General features: G+C 49.4%; 8 protein-coding genes across 8 annotated transcripts; 4 read left to right on the forward strand and 4 right to left on the reverse strand.

Annotated features, from left to right (window-relative positions):
• Nucleotides 1-2298: 2298 nt before the first annotated feature.
• On the reverse strand, nucleotides 2299-3672 carry QC761_300005 (uncharacterized protein; the record flags this gene model as incomplete). The annotated part of the gene is made up of 2 exons (XM_062877156.1): nucleotides 2299-3208; nucleotides 3381-3672. The coding sequence occupies 2 exons, from the start codon at nucleotides 3670-3672 to the stop codon at nucleotides 2787-2789; spliced, it is 714 nt and encodes a 237-aa protein (XP_062732869.1). The 3' UTR covers nucleotides 2299-2786.
• A 424-nt stretch (nucleotides 3673-4096) lies between these two features.
• Nucleotides 4097-4646, reverse strand: QC761_0047020 (uncharacterized protein; the record flags this gene model as incomplete). Its single annotated transcript, XM_062872417.1, has 2 exons — nucleotides 4337-4646; nucleotides 4097-4250 (listed from the first exon to the last, which is right to left on the reverse strand). Exons 1-2 carry the CDS (start codon nucleotides 4510-4512, stop codon nucleotides 4097-4099), a joined length of 330 nt encoding a protein of 109 aa, XP_062732870.1. The 5' UTR covers nucleotides 4513-4646.
• Nucleotides 4647-5072: 426 nt separating this feature from the next.
• On the forward strand, nucleotides 5073-6192 carry BOS1 (Protein transport protein bos1). The gene is made up of 2 exons (XM_062877157.1): nucleotides 5073-5259; nucleotides 5336-6192. The coding sequence occupies exons 1-2, from the start codon at nucleotides 5257-5259 to the stop codon at nucleotides 6083-6085; spliced, it is 753 nt and encodes a 250-aa protein (XP_062732871.1). The 5' UTR covers nucleotides 5073-5256; the 3' UTR covers nucleotides 6086-6192.
• THI80 (thiamine pyrophosphokinase) lies at nucleotides 6174-7417 on the reverse strand. The gene is made up of 2 exons (XM_062877158.1): nucleotides 6954-7417; nucleotides 6174-6888 (listed from the first exon to the last, which is right to left on the reverse strand). The coding sequence occupies exons 1-2, from the start codon at nucleotides 7120-7122 to the stop codon at nucleotides 6230-6232; spliced, it is 828 nt and encodes a 275-aa protein (XP_062732872.1). The 5' UTR covers nucleotides 7123-7417; the 3' UTR covers nucleotides 6174-6229.
• Nucleotides 7418-7956: 539 nt separating this feature from the next.
• Nucleotides 7957-10252, forward strand: QC761_300030 (uncharacterized protein; the record flags this gene model as incomplete). Its single annotated transcript, XM_062877159.1, has 3 exons — nucleotides 7957-7977; nucleotides 8117-8192; nucleotides 8283-10252. The coding sequence occupies 3 exons, from the start codon at nucleotides 7957-7959 to the stop codon at nucleotides 10250-10252; spliced, it is 2067 nt and encodes a 688-aa protein (XP_062732873.1).
• A 297-nt stretch (nucleotides 10253-10549) lies between these two features.
• Nucleotides 10550-11965, forward strand: QC761_300040 (uncharacterized protein; the record flags this gene model as incomplete). Its single annotated transcript, XM_062877160.1, has 1 exon — nucleotides 10550-11965. One exon carries the CDS (start codon nucleotides 10550-10552, stop codon nucleotides 11963-11965), a length of 1416 nt encoding a protein of 471 aa, XP_062732874.1.
• A 34-nt stretch (nucleotides 11966-11999) lies between these two features.
• QC761_0047070 (uncharacterized protein) lies at nucleotides 12000-13373 on the forward strand (the record flags this gene model as incomplete). The annotated part of the gene is made up of 2 exons (XM_062872418.1): nucleotides 12000-12380; nucleotides 12495-13373. The coding sequence occupies 2 exons, from the start codon at nucleotides 12000-12002 to the stop codon at nucleotides 13065-13067; spliced, it is 954 nt and encodes a 317-aa protein (XP_062732875.1). The 3' UTR covers nucleotides 13068-13373.
• Nucleotides 12036-13316, reverse strand: QC761_0047080 (uncharacterized protein; the record flags this gene model as incomplete). Its single annotated transcript, XM_062872419.1, has 1 exon — nucleotides 12036-13316. One exon carries the CDS (start codon nucleotides 13314-13316, stop codon nucleotides 12036-12038), a length of 1281 nt encoding a protein of 426 aa, XP_062732876.1.
• Nucleotides 13374-13583: the final 210 nt, after the last annotated feature.

Below are 13583 nucleotides of genomic sequence, written 5' to 3' on the forward strand. Positions count from 1 at the left end.
AATTACGATGTGGAAACTTTAAATAAAATAATTTTCTAAACAGCTATTTTAGCCGCCTAAAAATCAGTGCGTAATGAAAAGCTTTTTTTAATTAGCTTATAAGATGCTTAATAAGTTAAAGAGACTTCATAAAATAAAAAGCGAGCTTATTACATTATAGTATAGGTACTTAATTTTATATAGGAAAATAGCTATTTTAAAAATACTGTAACTCTATAACGAACCCCTGTATAAAACCTCTGAAAGGGACACTAGTTAAAGGCTACTTCTAACAATTAGTTCGGTGCAGCTAAAGAGTGCACAACAAGATATTTTAATGCAATCACAAGATACCGTAAATACAATATTACATTGCATACTGCGGAACTCTCTATTTACACTAGCTAGTTCCTCCGTATATATAGACCTTGGGGCCCTGAGGTGCTCGCCCTGCTATAGCCCCGATCACTCCTAGCACATTGCATCCTGCGAAGTGCTCGTCGTGCTATGCCTTCGATCACCCGTAGCATCTTGCATCCTGCAGAGTGCTCGTGCTTCTTAGCGCCATAGCACTTTTGGCCAGCCTTGATTGGCTGCCTCCTGTCTTCCTTAATGATTGGCTGGGGACGTCCCGCGCACTACATACTGCGCGACTTGCCGTTGGGTTAACTGTGACAGACTCTAAAGAAAATAAATTAAATGTGCCTTATTTTTTCTCTATGTAGCTGGTAAGTTACACGTTACTAGCTATTTCCCTAGCCTAGGTATACTAAACTATAAGAAAAAAGGTAATTCAGATTACTTTTTAGGGAACGTGATCTAGGTAATCTACAGGTTTATTATCACAAAAAAGCTAATAGCAAGTCACATAGTATGCGGGGCGCAAAGCGCCTGTAGGTAATTGTTAGAAAACTAATAGAAAGTGGAGCGCTGGGAAGCGACGGGAATACAGTTATCTAAGTAATTCCAAAGTGGGAAAAGTGATTTAGGATTACTTTTAGCACGGTAATCTAAGTAATTTTAAAGTAAAGAAAGTAATCCAGGATTACATTTAGTAAAGTAATTATTTGTTAGCGTTTTAAGTATTGCACCTAAAATAAGCTATTATTGCTTACTGTTTAGCTGCACTAAACTAGATTATTTAAAAGCGGCTTCGACTAGTATCTTGTTATAGACTAACTATATATTGCAAGACTAAGTAGAAACTGCAGCTGGCTATGGGAGCTACTTAAGGAAAAGAAGCGTAACGGCGGAGCTGCATAGTAATTAGGCGCTTACTTTTTAGCATAGATAAGCCGGATTACCTAGCTTAGTTAGTAAGCATAGTAAGCCGGGTTAGGAGGTACCTAGAGAATTAAGATCTATATATATAAAGGAACTAGCTAGTGTAGATAAATAGTTTCGCAGTATGTAAGAATTATAAGTTATAATCGTTAGTATTTAGATTTATAATAAGCTATTTGTTATATACTATTTAGTGGTACCGAACTAAAATTATTTAAAAGTGCCTTTAACTAATATCTCTTTTAGAGCTTTTAGTAAAAAAGTTTATTATATATTTTATTTAGATGCTTTAGTTAGAACTTCGTTATATAAAAGTTTCACTTATTATTAATAAGCTAGTGTAATTAAAATAACTATTATTATATATTATTTAGCTGCACTGAATTAATTTTGAAAAAATACTTTTAATTTAGTATTTTCTTTATAGATTCTAAATTAAAGTTTATTATAGTTTAAAATATAGCTAATAAGTAATCTAAACTTTAGATAAATTAAGGAAAGTTAATTTTTTAATTAAAATAATATTAAAGTTAAATAGTATATATAAATTATTGTGGAAAGTTTATATAAGTAGATTTATACTTTATTCACTCTATAAAGTTATTTTTAATATAGTTAATATATATTTAATTAATATTAGTTTTTATAAAAATAAAATATTTCTAAATTATGGTTTTTTAAAAAAAGTATAATAGCTTACAGAATAATACTACTATAAAAAAATAAAAACTATACTTTTAAAAATATTACTATAATAACTATTAGTATTATTTTAAAAACAAAGAAAATATATACATTATATTTAAATAATATAAAAATTAATCATTAAACTTAGGTATAAAAGTAATATTTAAAGCTAATATTAACGAATAATAATATATATATAATAGTTATAAAAAATAAAAAATAAAATTAATAAACTAAAAGCTCGCATTTTAAGTAATATAAGTAGCTAATCCTGCAGCGCTAAATCTACAGGGCAAGTGCGCTAACAGCCGCAGCAATTAATAGCTTATCGCCTTATTTAATCTATCGATCTAGTCTATTATAGAAAATGTGCCTTGGGGTAGTAAATACCGGCAACAACGGAAAACGTTATCGTCCTCAATAACTGCAACTAATCTATTAATTGTCAATAGCTCCATGGATCTGAAGTGTAAGAGACTTGCAACTATTCCCAGTAATTAACCGTTAAACTAACTCTTAAATTGCCTTTGCAAGTGGAAGCAAGTCGTAATTGACAAATAGGGGCTTATGGGCAGGGCGGACAATAAGAGGGGTTAACCAACTAGGAGAAGCTCAAAGTAATTAAATAAAGGAAAGCTGGTGCCAGGTCGCCATAAAGAAAGAAAGGCTTGCAAAGCACTGTTTGCAAGGCCCATATAAGAAAAGACTTACAACCCACAGTTGTAAGCAGTGAAGATCAAGTTGCTAGACCTATGCCAATATCAGAGCTGACAGCGGTCAACAGAGCCATCAGTCGGCTTACATCGACTTAGACTAGATTCCCATTACGCCAGCTGCTATTCTTGATGACGAAATCCTTGAAAGTACTGGGGGTGTGGGTGAAGGCGGTATCGGCGGAAGTATCGCCTCAGGTCTGGTGTAGCCAGTCTCATGTAAGTGGGTAAACGGTTGCTTGCGCGAGGCAAAGGCGGTGCCGCAGGTTGAACGGGCGCAGGGCTGAGGCGAGCGGACCAAACGCTCCCGGCGTGGCTTGCCAGGCGAGGTCTTGGTCCCGGGCGAGGGTGAGGACGAGCGGGTGCGAGGGCCGTTGCCTGTGGAAGGCTGGTTGATAGGTTTGGTGCCTGGGAACGTCTTGTTGCCAGAGGGAGGCTTGTTGCCGGGCAAGGCCTTGGTAGGCAGTGTTGACTGTCGCTTAGGGGTGATGGGAGCCGGGACGGCTGGCAGGGAGAGTGGAACGAAGTCCAAGGCAAAACCTTCACTGGGCCTGCAGCGGGCTTATTGGCGTCGAAGTTGAGGGCATCACGAAGACCTCTAATAGCTGTAGTAGATAAGGCGATGAAGTTGTTAGTGGGCTCAATGGAAATGGAAGATGCCACCATTGAGCAGGATGACGTAATGGTCAAGGTTTGGGTGTAGGGACCTGGGCGCACAGGTCAACCAAACGCTGCTCCAGACTATCAATGTAATCTTGCAGGTGGAGTTGCTTGTCTTCCAGAGTCTTGACTTGATACTCAAGACCCTTAATTTGGCCTGCTTTTTCGTCCTTTTGCACAGATTATATACGCAACGAGAGTTCTCTTTTGATAGTGACGATTTTTTCGTCCTTCTGGTATAACTAGTCTGTAAGGCTGGGTGCCGAAGGCGACGTAAGCTGCTGCTGTAAGGCTTTATCGGAGCAGCCGTATGGCTGTTGAGGCGGCGTTCCAGAAATAATGTGGCCATTGGCTATGAAACCTAGCCTTCTGCTCGTCGTCGTCGTCAACAGTGAGGTTATCGTGAAAGTAGATACCACACTGATTGTAATATCCTTTGGTGTTGACGATGTGGGTGGGTGCGATGGAAGTCGTCTTGACGGCTAGTTCGCTCGGGGTAGTATGACATTAGTGAGGGGGCACGTACTGGCGACTAGTAGGCCACTGCTCAGGCAAGGTCATCTTGACGGTCGGTTGCTGACGTAATGACGGTGCGGTCGGTCGGGGAGGGAGTTGCTGTGAGAGCTGTAGGCTACTGGGCGGGCAAGACGGAAAGAGGTGTGACCTTATACCTGTCGCCAGGGAGGGAGGGTGAGGGTTCTAGTGACGGCGGCGACGTTATGGATAGCCTCGCGTTCGAATCAACGAGCAAAGGCTTGCCCGGCTACCGGTGATCACTGGGCAAGTAGGTGGTTGTTGAGGGAACAGTTGTCGTGGAAGACTGGGTCGTCGGCTGAGCTCTTGGGAGGGCGACCGGCGCGGCAGAAATCGTGGACGGTGAGGCACTGGTCACCTAACGGTTCAACGCGGAGCGGTTGGCTGCCTGGGCTTGAGAGCGGGCATGGGGTTGATTTTCGTCAATTGTGGTGGAAACATTGATTTCGATGGAATTTGGAGAATCGGTGGCGGCTTACAAGTTAACTGTGAAGCTGGCGGCGCGCGGCAGAATTCCGACACCGGCAGGCGGTAAGCTTGTTTGAGCACCTTGATGGGCAAGATAGACAAAGCAGTCAAGCTGCGTTGGCAGTGGAATTTGTCGTTTTTTGTCGACTTGGTGGATTTCGTCGTTTGACGTGGATTTGGCTGGCATTGCCAGTGGTGGGTGTGCTGGACTGACTGTAAAGTCGGCCGTGAAGATGTAATCGACACAGGACTTTGATGCTGGTTTCGGCGGAAGCGCAATTTTGCATGGGAAATAAATGGTGGGAAATATGATCCAATTTTTTGGTACGATGCTGTCAGACGGCGGTGATGTCGATCAAATTTTGTGGCTTCGGTTGACGCGGCGGTCGAACTGGGCCTTGCGCTCAGGGCGTTGGTCATCGGGAGGCGACGCGGCGGTCGGCTTGTTTGACTTGGGGGGCTCGTGAAGTCGAAAATCGACCAACGTGCCTGGTTAAAAAGCTAGTCGCGCGGCGAAGGAACTAACGCTATTCAAAGGTAATCGATGAATGGTAGCAAGCTACTATTTGACACCCGGGGGGCTTGGACAGAGGCAATAGTATAGGTATATTGGTTGTAAGTGAGGAAGATGATGGTTGAATGCACGTGCCACAGGGACTTTCGCTTGCAAAGTACAGCAGCTGCTAGAGAACAACTACAAGCCCACGGGCCACACTGTCGCGCTAGATAACAGCACCCCACCCGTGTTCTCTGCGGGGAGCTAACGTGCATGGGTCCTGGGTCCAAATGCCAGGTAGCAGCAGCTTCAACTTTATATTCGGATACACTGCAAAACAAAACAACTGTCAACTGCCCTGAAACTCCTGCGATCTGGTTACATTATCACCAATCGTTATCGCGCACGCCAGTCCTCTAGCCACCTACCGGCAAGATGGTACGCCTAGCCACCTCAATCCACACCCCTCAGCCTTGCGCGCCCCTTGCTGACTGTTGATGTCTCTCACAAATAGAACACAACCTTCAATAGCGCCCTCAAACAATCCACGTCCCTCCGAAAAGATCTCTCCTCCCTCTCTTCCCCCGACTCCAACATTACCCCCGCCATCCTCGGCTCCGTCAGCGCCAGCCTCGCGGCCCTCTCCCGAACGATAGACGAGTACAATACACTCGCCAAGCAGGAGCTCAACAAGGCCAAGCAAGAGAAGGCCTTTGAACGCATCAAGGACTTCAAGCAGGAAATCTCGTCGTACCGTGCCCTACTCGACCGACTTAATAAGGACAGAGAAGAGCGGGAGTATGTGAACCACAGGGGGGAGCTGCTAGGGAGGAGGCCCTTTGCCGCGCAAACCCCCGAGAACCCATATACTGGCGCTACAGTGTCAGGTGTGCAGACTACTTCGGGGTATGGGCATGCGAGGACGAACAGCACGGTCGAGTCTGGCGGTGGGATGGGGATAGGGAGCGGTGATGTTATGCGGGAGTCGCATGCGCTGAGGGAGCAGGCGTTTTTCCAGCACACGAACTCGGCGTTAGATGATTACATTGCTAGGGGCCAGGCTGTGTTGGGCGATCTGGGCCAGCAGAGGGAGATACTCAAAAACACGCAGCGGAAGCTGTATAGTGTTGGAAACACGCTCGGGATATCGGGGGATACCATTAGGATGGTAGAACGGAGGGCGAAGCAGGATAAGTGGATTTTCTGGGGAGGTGTCATGGGCTTTTTTTTGTTTTGCTGGTTAGTGTTGCATTACCTGTCATAGTGTCCCAACCAGGGAGAGTGGGAAATAGTCATGAAGTGTGGAGTTTTGGCATGGTTTTACGGCAAACTGGTACTAAGGTATATAGGACCGAAGTTTTTGTTTTGTGTGCTCCGCCCCTCTGATCATCACAGCGAAAGCGTCCCACTAGATTTCCCTTAGCGACATAGTAAATAGCACATCCCTAGTTGCTTCTACCTCGATGACTTGGGTCTCGGGCAGGATGTGGTTGCTGGTGCTCATCTGCCCCCCAAATTCCGTCGGCCAATCCGTTACGTCCCATTCCAGGCCCTTGGTCGTGATGTAGCTCGGCTCTTTCATAGGCAGAATGCCTACCCACTTTGCGAACACGTCCTTCTCCCCTGCCGGACCGTCTCTCACCCGGATGACGTGCTTTCTGCCTGCTTTGAGCATGAAGGTCAAAGACTCGCCGCTGAAGAAGTACATCTTGCCTTCGTTATAGTCGGGGTCCCGCTGAAACAGATATAAGTGGTGAAGCTGGGATATGCCGTGGTCAACTCTGCCCCCGAGGCTGCCAACGACGACGATGTCCTTCCCCTTGAGAGAGGGACGATATTTCGCGCGGGTGTGCTCAACTGCTTTGGCGAAATCGGTCGAGTAGTCATCGCGGTAGTATATCACGTTGGTGCGTCTTGGAGGGGTCTCGTAGTAGGTGCGCGCCTCTTGGCTGATGGAATCCAGGTCACCGATGATAACGTCGAGGTCGTCAAAGGAGGGGTCGGAATGAATGCCGGCCGCATCGTGGAGGCAGTTGGCGGCACCGTCGGCGGCTATATGAAAGATGGCTGTAGAGGATGTTGAGTTAATGTGTGGGGTAATGAATAGGTATGAAGGGAAGGGGGGCACGGACCATTATTCCATAGTCTCTTGATCATGCCAACATGATTGTGGATGGGCTGGTTGAGGATGAGAAGGGCGTAGTCGGGAGGTGCGTTACTGGATGGAGGGCGGAAGATATCTGTAGGGTTCCATTCGATGATGGGCGAAGCATTCTTTTGCTGGGGAATGCATGCAGCCATGGCTGTGATGCTCTGTTTGGCTGGTTAGTGTACCCTGCAGGTTGATGACCGGGATGCGAGGATACCAGGTGGGTGGCGGGGGGCCCTTTAGGTAAAGGGCTTGATGTAAACTCCAATGCTGCGTGGTGGAATCTCTAAATTGTGCCCAGAATAAAAAGTTGGACAATGTGGATTGTAGGAGTTGATAACCGGGTAAATAAGTTCTATGAGCTCTCTATATTCGAGTTCATAGGTAAGTGTTTGGAACTGAGGTTGCTACAATTTGAGCAAGGCTATAACACGGACGGCTTGGAACAAACTGTTTAACCAGACTAGTGAAACCCTAACCCTAGGCATGGGAAACTATGACAGGAAGAACACAATGTCTCTTTCTCCAAAGGATAGCTTTATGTGGGGGTCGCCTCCTAGGTAATTGAAGAGATGACACTGCTTTACAAATGTCTGCCCCTATGGCTTTTCTTTTGGGGCCAAAAGCTTTCTGTGGTCTCTTTTATAGAACATAGTTTCTATAGGAAACTACATACTTTCAATTCCGCTCAACGCTTCGAGGCACCGAGGATGAAAACTGTCAAATCCACGCCGACGTCAAGTGTGGATTCCATGTCTGCGGGCCTCAGTGGGGATGCTGTAATTAGCCGCCCGCTGTGGGGATCAAGCAGCCTGATAACCTCACAGCCTCGCGCCAAGGTAGGTAGGTACCGTAGTACCTTACCAAAATCGACTCGATCCTCTCGCCGCATTTCATCGAGCTACAGCATATCGTGACATCCAGGCCGCGCACAAGCTTCCGTTCCCGTCCCAGTAGTTGTGGCACTGGCTGTGCCGCCCGCTTCCATGTTATCAGGAGGAATCCCGGTTGGGATGTAAACCGCCTTATTGGCCGAATTTCAATATCGGCATCTTTGATATCTTGAGGACTGTGCGTTAAGTGTATGTGTTGGTCGACTTTGTTATCTGATATTGAAGTCTATCGTTTCGACCTAGCACGCTCTAGACCCGACTTTTCGGTGGCGCTCTCCTCAAATGGACGCCTGACAGGCGACTTGACAACCGTTCATTCACCATGGTTGGTGAGTTAGGTATATATTCCAGCTATGTCCCACTGGTTCGTCGCAGCCCGGTTCAGCTGAACATCACACCCGACACCTTGTTTCAACTAGAGACCATGATCATCTATAAACCATCAATCGTTTTGACCGCAGTGCTCTGCGCCGACCTTGCCGGAGCTCAGGACTATGTCGGCCCAAACTTCGAAAGATGTCAAAAACGAGTTACCAGCATCTTGGAGGGAAAGGAGGAATGGAACGGCATCAACAACGTGACCGTAGAGCAGTACATATACCGTGGTGCCGTTCGGGGGATGAACTCCGAGTATGAGCAAACTTCCAGAGATAAGTTCATCACCATCACCACCGAGGGTTGCAAGGTGCTCTGTGAGAGCCCTGTCGACTTTTATTGGCACTCGGATATCACGACCACCCTCAGCATTATTTCCAACTGGATATTGCCTATCATGGCCTTGCTTTCCGCTCTTCCATACGATTCCTTGCACCGCAGGACGGCCGGGGCACCGTGGTGGCAGACCAGGATCATGGGGACCCTTCGCGCCCTGCTTAACTGGCTCGGGTCTCCCGAGACAGCCCTTACAAACACATTATTCAACATCCATCAGATGCACGAATGTTTAGCTGAAACCAAGTCATCAGGCCAAGGCATTTCAGGCAACAACAACCTGCGGTCACTCAAGATGGATGCCTACTACGTGCTCAGCTGCATAGGCCAGTTCAACATGCCCGATGTAGGCAGTGACGAGTTTTTGGAGCCCCTCGTCTACGCCTTATTTAGGGGCTTTGTACACTTGGATGCTGGAGAGGCAGCCGCTCATGCCCAATCCACGACGTACCCGCCAGCCGGCACTACACCAGATCAAAGGGAACGGTCGGAGCAAGCGAAGGTGTGGACGAGAGAACTTCTTCAAGAAATGGCGTTTCAACTCCGGATGCTCCGTCGTCGAGGAATCTACCCATCGCTTGTCAATGTGTTCCTCTTCTGCGTCGCCTACGCCATGGCCGTCGTCCTGGCTTTTAGCGACGTTGGCGAAAGAACCACAGCTCACGCTTTGGCTCTAGGTATCCTAGTCAGCTGGCTGCCGCTGCTTGTCTTATTTTCCATTCTGGACCGGAATCCCATGTCGGCCGATCGGAGCAGGAAGTTGATGTCTCGATGGCTGTGGAACGCCGACGCAATCCGTCGGTGGGAGAAAGTTTCGGGAATCCCTGCTTCCCAGAATCCGCCGCCAGTCATGCCGGCGGGAGGTCCGCCTGCGTCACCGGACTGGTGGACATGGAACAAGGAAGAGAATTTGCGCGCGTTGCAGCTACCGCCCGGTCACACGCCTCTATTTGGTCCCTTTCAGCAGCCTGTAAGATTCGACCCCTTCATTGGAGAGTTTGTCGGCCAAGGAAGACAAATGGGCTACCATGGTCTGGCTTTTTCTGTTGTGCACAGTGTCTATGACAGCCACGGAACCGATCGACGGATGAGGTCCATTCAGGAAATCGTGGAACATACGCGTGTCAGGCTCGGTGGACCGCGGCCCTGGGCGTGGTGGAGGATGGCATTCATTTCATTGACGATAGTTTGGCTCTTTGCTGGAATGGCATTTATGATCTCATACAACACTCCTACTGTCGGCTTCGCTTGTCGGTCTGGGTCATACACAGTGTACGGCCTTCTTACCTTCGGTTCCTGGTTCTTGTCATTGCTGCCATGCTACAAACACCCTGATAATTGGATGAGAGCCGTGGCCCATGCCTTCAACGGACTGGCGCTTCTCACTCTCTTACTCATCATCTTTGCCTCCTTCAGCGGTATTTTCAACAACTGCATATGCAAGGGAGGGCTGGCTGGATACTTGGACTTTGAGAGTGCAGAGTTCTACCGGAACCCAAACCATTTCAACGTCTATAAATGGTGGATGGCCGGTGCTATTGTGGGCGCTTTGCCCATAACCTTCAGCTTGCTTAGGGCAGCTTGGTTGTTGATTCGACTGAAGCCTCTGTGGCAGGCTTCGGAGCAACACAACCCACATGTGCGCAACCCCGGAGTTGATATGATCTGGTTGGTTTAGGCAATTTCTTATTATTTTATTTACGACCTGGCTACCCAGAAATACCAATCATCTTGTTCATCTGCATCACGTTTGTTTGTATTGTTCTTTTGAGCCCCTGAAAGAGCGTCAGTATTCCGTTGGTTACCTCCCTACCTTATTTACGGCGAGAGTCTTGGCACCACACCTTGCTGCCTAAAACACAAAGCTAAGATCTTGTTGACATTTAAAACCCCAGCCATGCTCTCTTTATAAACACGCATTCCTTTTACTGTATTCACTCCCTCAATCACCACAAATCCGTTTGGTCTCATAAAAATGGCCCCGTGCAAACATGCAAACCTGTTGCTCGATGTATCGCCAAACGCCACCCAGGCTGGATTCGCGCGCCCACCGGCCGCCAAGAGAAGAGCAGCAGCATCCCTTGCCAGCCGCATAGAACAAGACACGGCTGATGAAGAAGAAGCCCAAAATCTCGCTGGCACCTTTCCAGGTCCCTTGGTCCTCCCAGATGACCTACTGTCCGTCTACCCCAAAGATCCCGACTCTGGGCAGACAGTCAAGGTCTGGCAAAGGTCCAAACACCGCAACCGCCTCAACGCCGGCACCCCCAACACCATCCATGTTGCTGCACCACCCTCCTACTCCCCCAAGATGAAGCACATGAGGGAGTGGATCGTCCCCCTCACCGCCACCGAGGGGGAAGAAGACGTCAGCCCCCCGAAACCAAAAGACCTAATCGATTACCTCTCCGCCTACTACCACCCTCTCCCCGTGACCCGAACCCCCAATCTCACCTGGGTCCCTTGGGAAGATGACGATGGCCCACCAAACGCTACAAAGGACGAAAATAGGTACATCGGCCTCAAGCAAGGCCAGAACATCACCCGGATCCGCACCCGCCCTTGTCCCGACGGCGCCTACGAGCGGCAGCTGAACCTGGGCGACATTTTGGACGGGCTGCTGCACATGGTCAAGGAGATCCACCCCCGGTACGCGCTTGTGATGATGCTTCATCACGATCTGTACGAGGACGAGACGGACGATTTCTGCTGCGGGAGGGCGTACGGCGGGAGCAGGGTTTCGGTTGTGACGTCGAGTAGGTATCATCCTGGGCTGGACTGGTACCAGGAGATTGAACGGGCGCACATGTGGCCTGCGAGTCACTGTGGGAATTTTGTGAGGAGGAAGTGTGGGATACGGTCTGGAGCGGGGGTGAAGAGGAGGAAGGTGATGATGGTTGAGGGGGACGGTGTTGGGGAGGGCAAGGCGGGGGGGACGCCCATGAGGGCGGCCGTGGATGCGTATGTTGCTGCGCCGGCGCCCGAGAAGGACTTGGCGGGGTTGTGGTTTGGGAGGACGGCGCTGACGGCTTCGCACGAGCTGGGGCATTGTTTTTGTTTGGGGCATTGCAATTATTATGCTTGCGCCATGCAGGGGACAGCGGGGATCGTGGAGGATGTGAGGCAGCCGCCGTATTTGTGTCCGGTTTGTTTGGAGAAGGTGATTTCAGGGTTCTTGGAGGTGAAGGAGTATGCAAACATTGGGAGGGAGAGGTTGATACTACAGAGGTATAAGAAGCTGCATGAGTTTTGCACCGGCAAGACAAGGGCGGGGGTCAAGATGTTTGCGGGTTATGGAGCCTGGTTGGGTAAGAGGATCGAGGCGCTCAAAGCCGAGGAGGAGGGGGGCGAGGCAGTTGTAGCCATTGATCTAACAAATGATAGCGAGTAATAACTAGACCGAAAGCCTTCTCTGCTGGTTTATAATGAAGGGAAACGTGGGAAGCAACATGTACCGGGCATCAAGGGGTGAGGGCAATGAGCTTCCCAAACTGGGTGTTCTTCGAAGCAACCGCCCATGCCTCGTCAATCTCATCAAACTTGAACCTGCCAACAACCTCAACGCCAGTCTCCGGTCCAAGCCTCAGCACGCCAGACTCGGCCATCTTGACAATCTGTTGGGCGTCAGCCCTGTCATACATGTATTGCCCCTTGACCGTCAAGCTCTTCCATACAATCATGGCATACGTTACCGAGAGACCCTCTGGGAGCACGCCCATAAGCGAGGCCCTCCCATAGTTCCTCAAGGCCTTGAAGCAGCTGCCCACATGGGTGCTTCCTGTTGCAGCAGCCGGACTGATATCAAGGTATGCATCCACCGGCCCCCAGCTTGTCAGCTTCTGCACATCCCCGTCTTCATCCCCAGACATGGGTACAATCTGGATCTTCCCCCTGGGATACAACCCCTGAATCCGTTTCAGAATCTCCATATTTCTCCCCATGACAATGACCTGCCCGGCCCCCATCGCGACAGCAACCTCTACCGCAGCACCGCCAAACTGGCCCGTAGCCGGCGCAACAATCACCCTCTCCCCCGCCCGCAGCCCGATACCCTTCCACCCCCCCAGCACAACAAGCTGCACAGGCAGCTGCAACAGATTCTCGACACTGTAACCCAACCCACCATCCCCCTTTGGCTTACAAAGCCTCTCCTCATCCAACGGCTCGACGTTCTCCAACGGTGCAAGGATATACTCGGCATAAGAGCCATTCTTCCAGTTCTTCTCGATCCACTCCCTGCTGGCGGGCACTCCGCCGTCAAAAGAGCCCCAAACAGCTTGGATCTCGTCCGGGTTGTCCCTCGCCCGGAGAAAGGACTGGATCATGACGAGCTTGCCGACGGGGAGGGAGGTGGTGTCCGGGCCGGGCTGGACTACGCGGCCGATGGCGTACCCCCCGCCGAGGATCATGTCGGGGGGAAGGGTGAAACCTACTTTTCCAGAGTAGATGTCGTAGACCTTTTGGGAAACCTGGGCGGCGAGGACGCGGATTAGGACGGAGCCGGGGACCACGGTGGGGACGGGGACGGTGCGGAGGGTGATTTGAGGATCGGGGGAGATGGTGGGGAGGTGGAGGGCGCGCATGTGGGTTGGGAGGGACATTTTGGTGTTGTGGTTTTGTTTGTACGTATGAGTGACAAAGTCTTGTCTGATGTGTTTAGACTCTTGTTTGTTGGTGAGAGATACCTGGCGTACCTTGCTCGCAACAACAGTTTCGAGGACCTTCCTTTTATACCCCATCATCCTGCCAAGGTGCTGCCATGTTGTTGTCGTTTTGCCGGCGCGATGGCTTTCCTTCTGTCGTATTGTGGTTCACCAGTCCCATCCTTCTGTCGTCCATAATCCATAACACCTTACTTTACTTCCGGTGGCTACGACCTACTTGGCTGCCAATGACATGTGGTTGGCCAAACGGGCGACCAGGCACATCACGGGGTTAGTGTACTTTTGGAATACGCATTGCGGTTAGCGTGGTTCTCTCCGGGCCAATGATCGTAGACCGTTGGGAAT

Source organism: Podospora bellae-mahoneyi, chromosome 3 (genome assembly GCF_035222275.1).
Source record: "Podospora bellae-mahoneyi strain CBS 112042 chromosome 3, whole genome shotgun sequence".
NCBI lineage: Eukaryota > Fungi > Ascomycota > Sordariomycetes > Sordariales > Podosporaceae > Podospora > Podospora bellae-mahoneyi.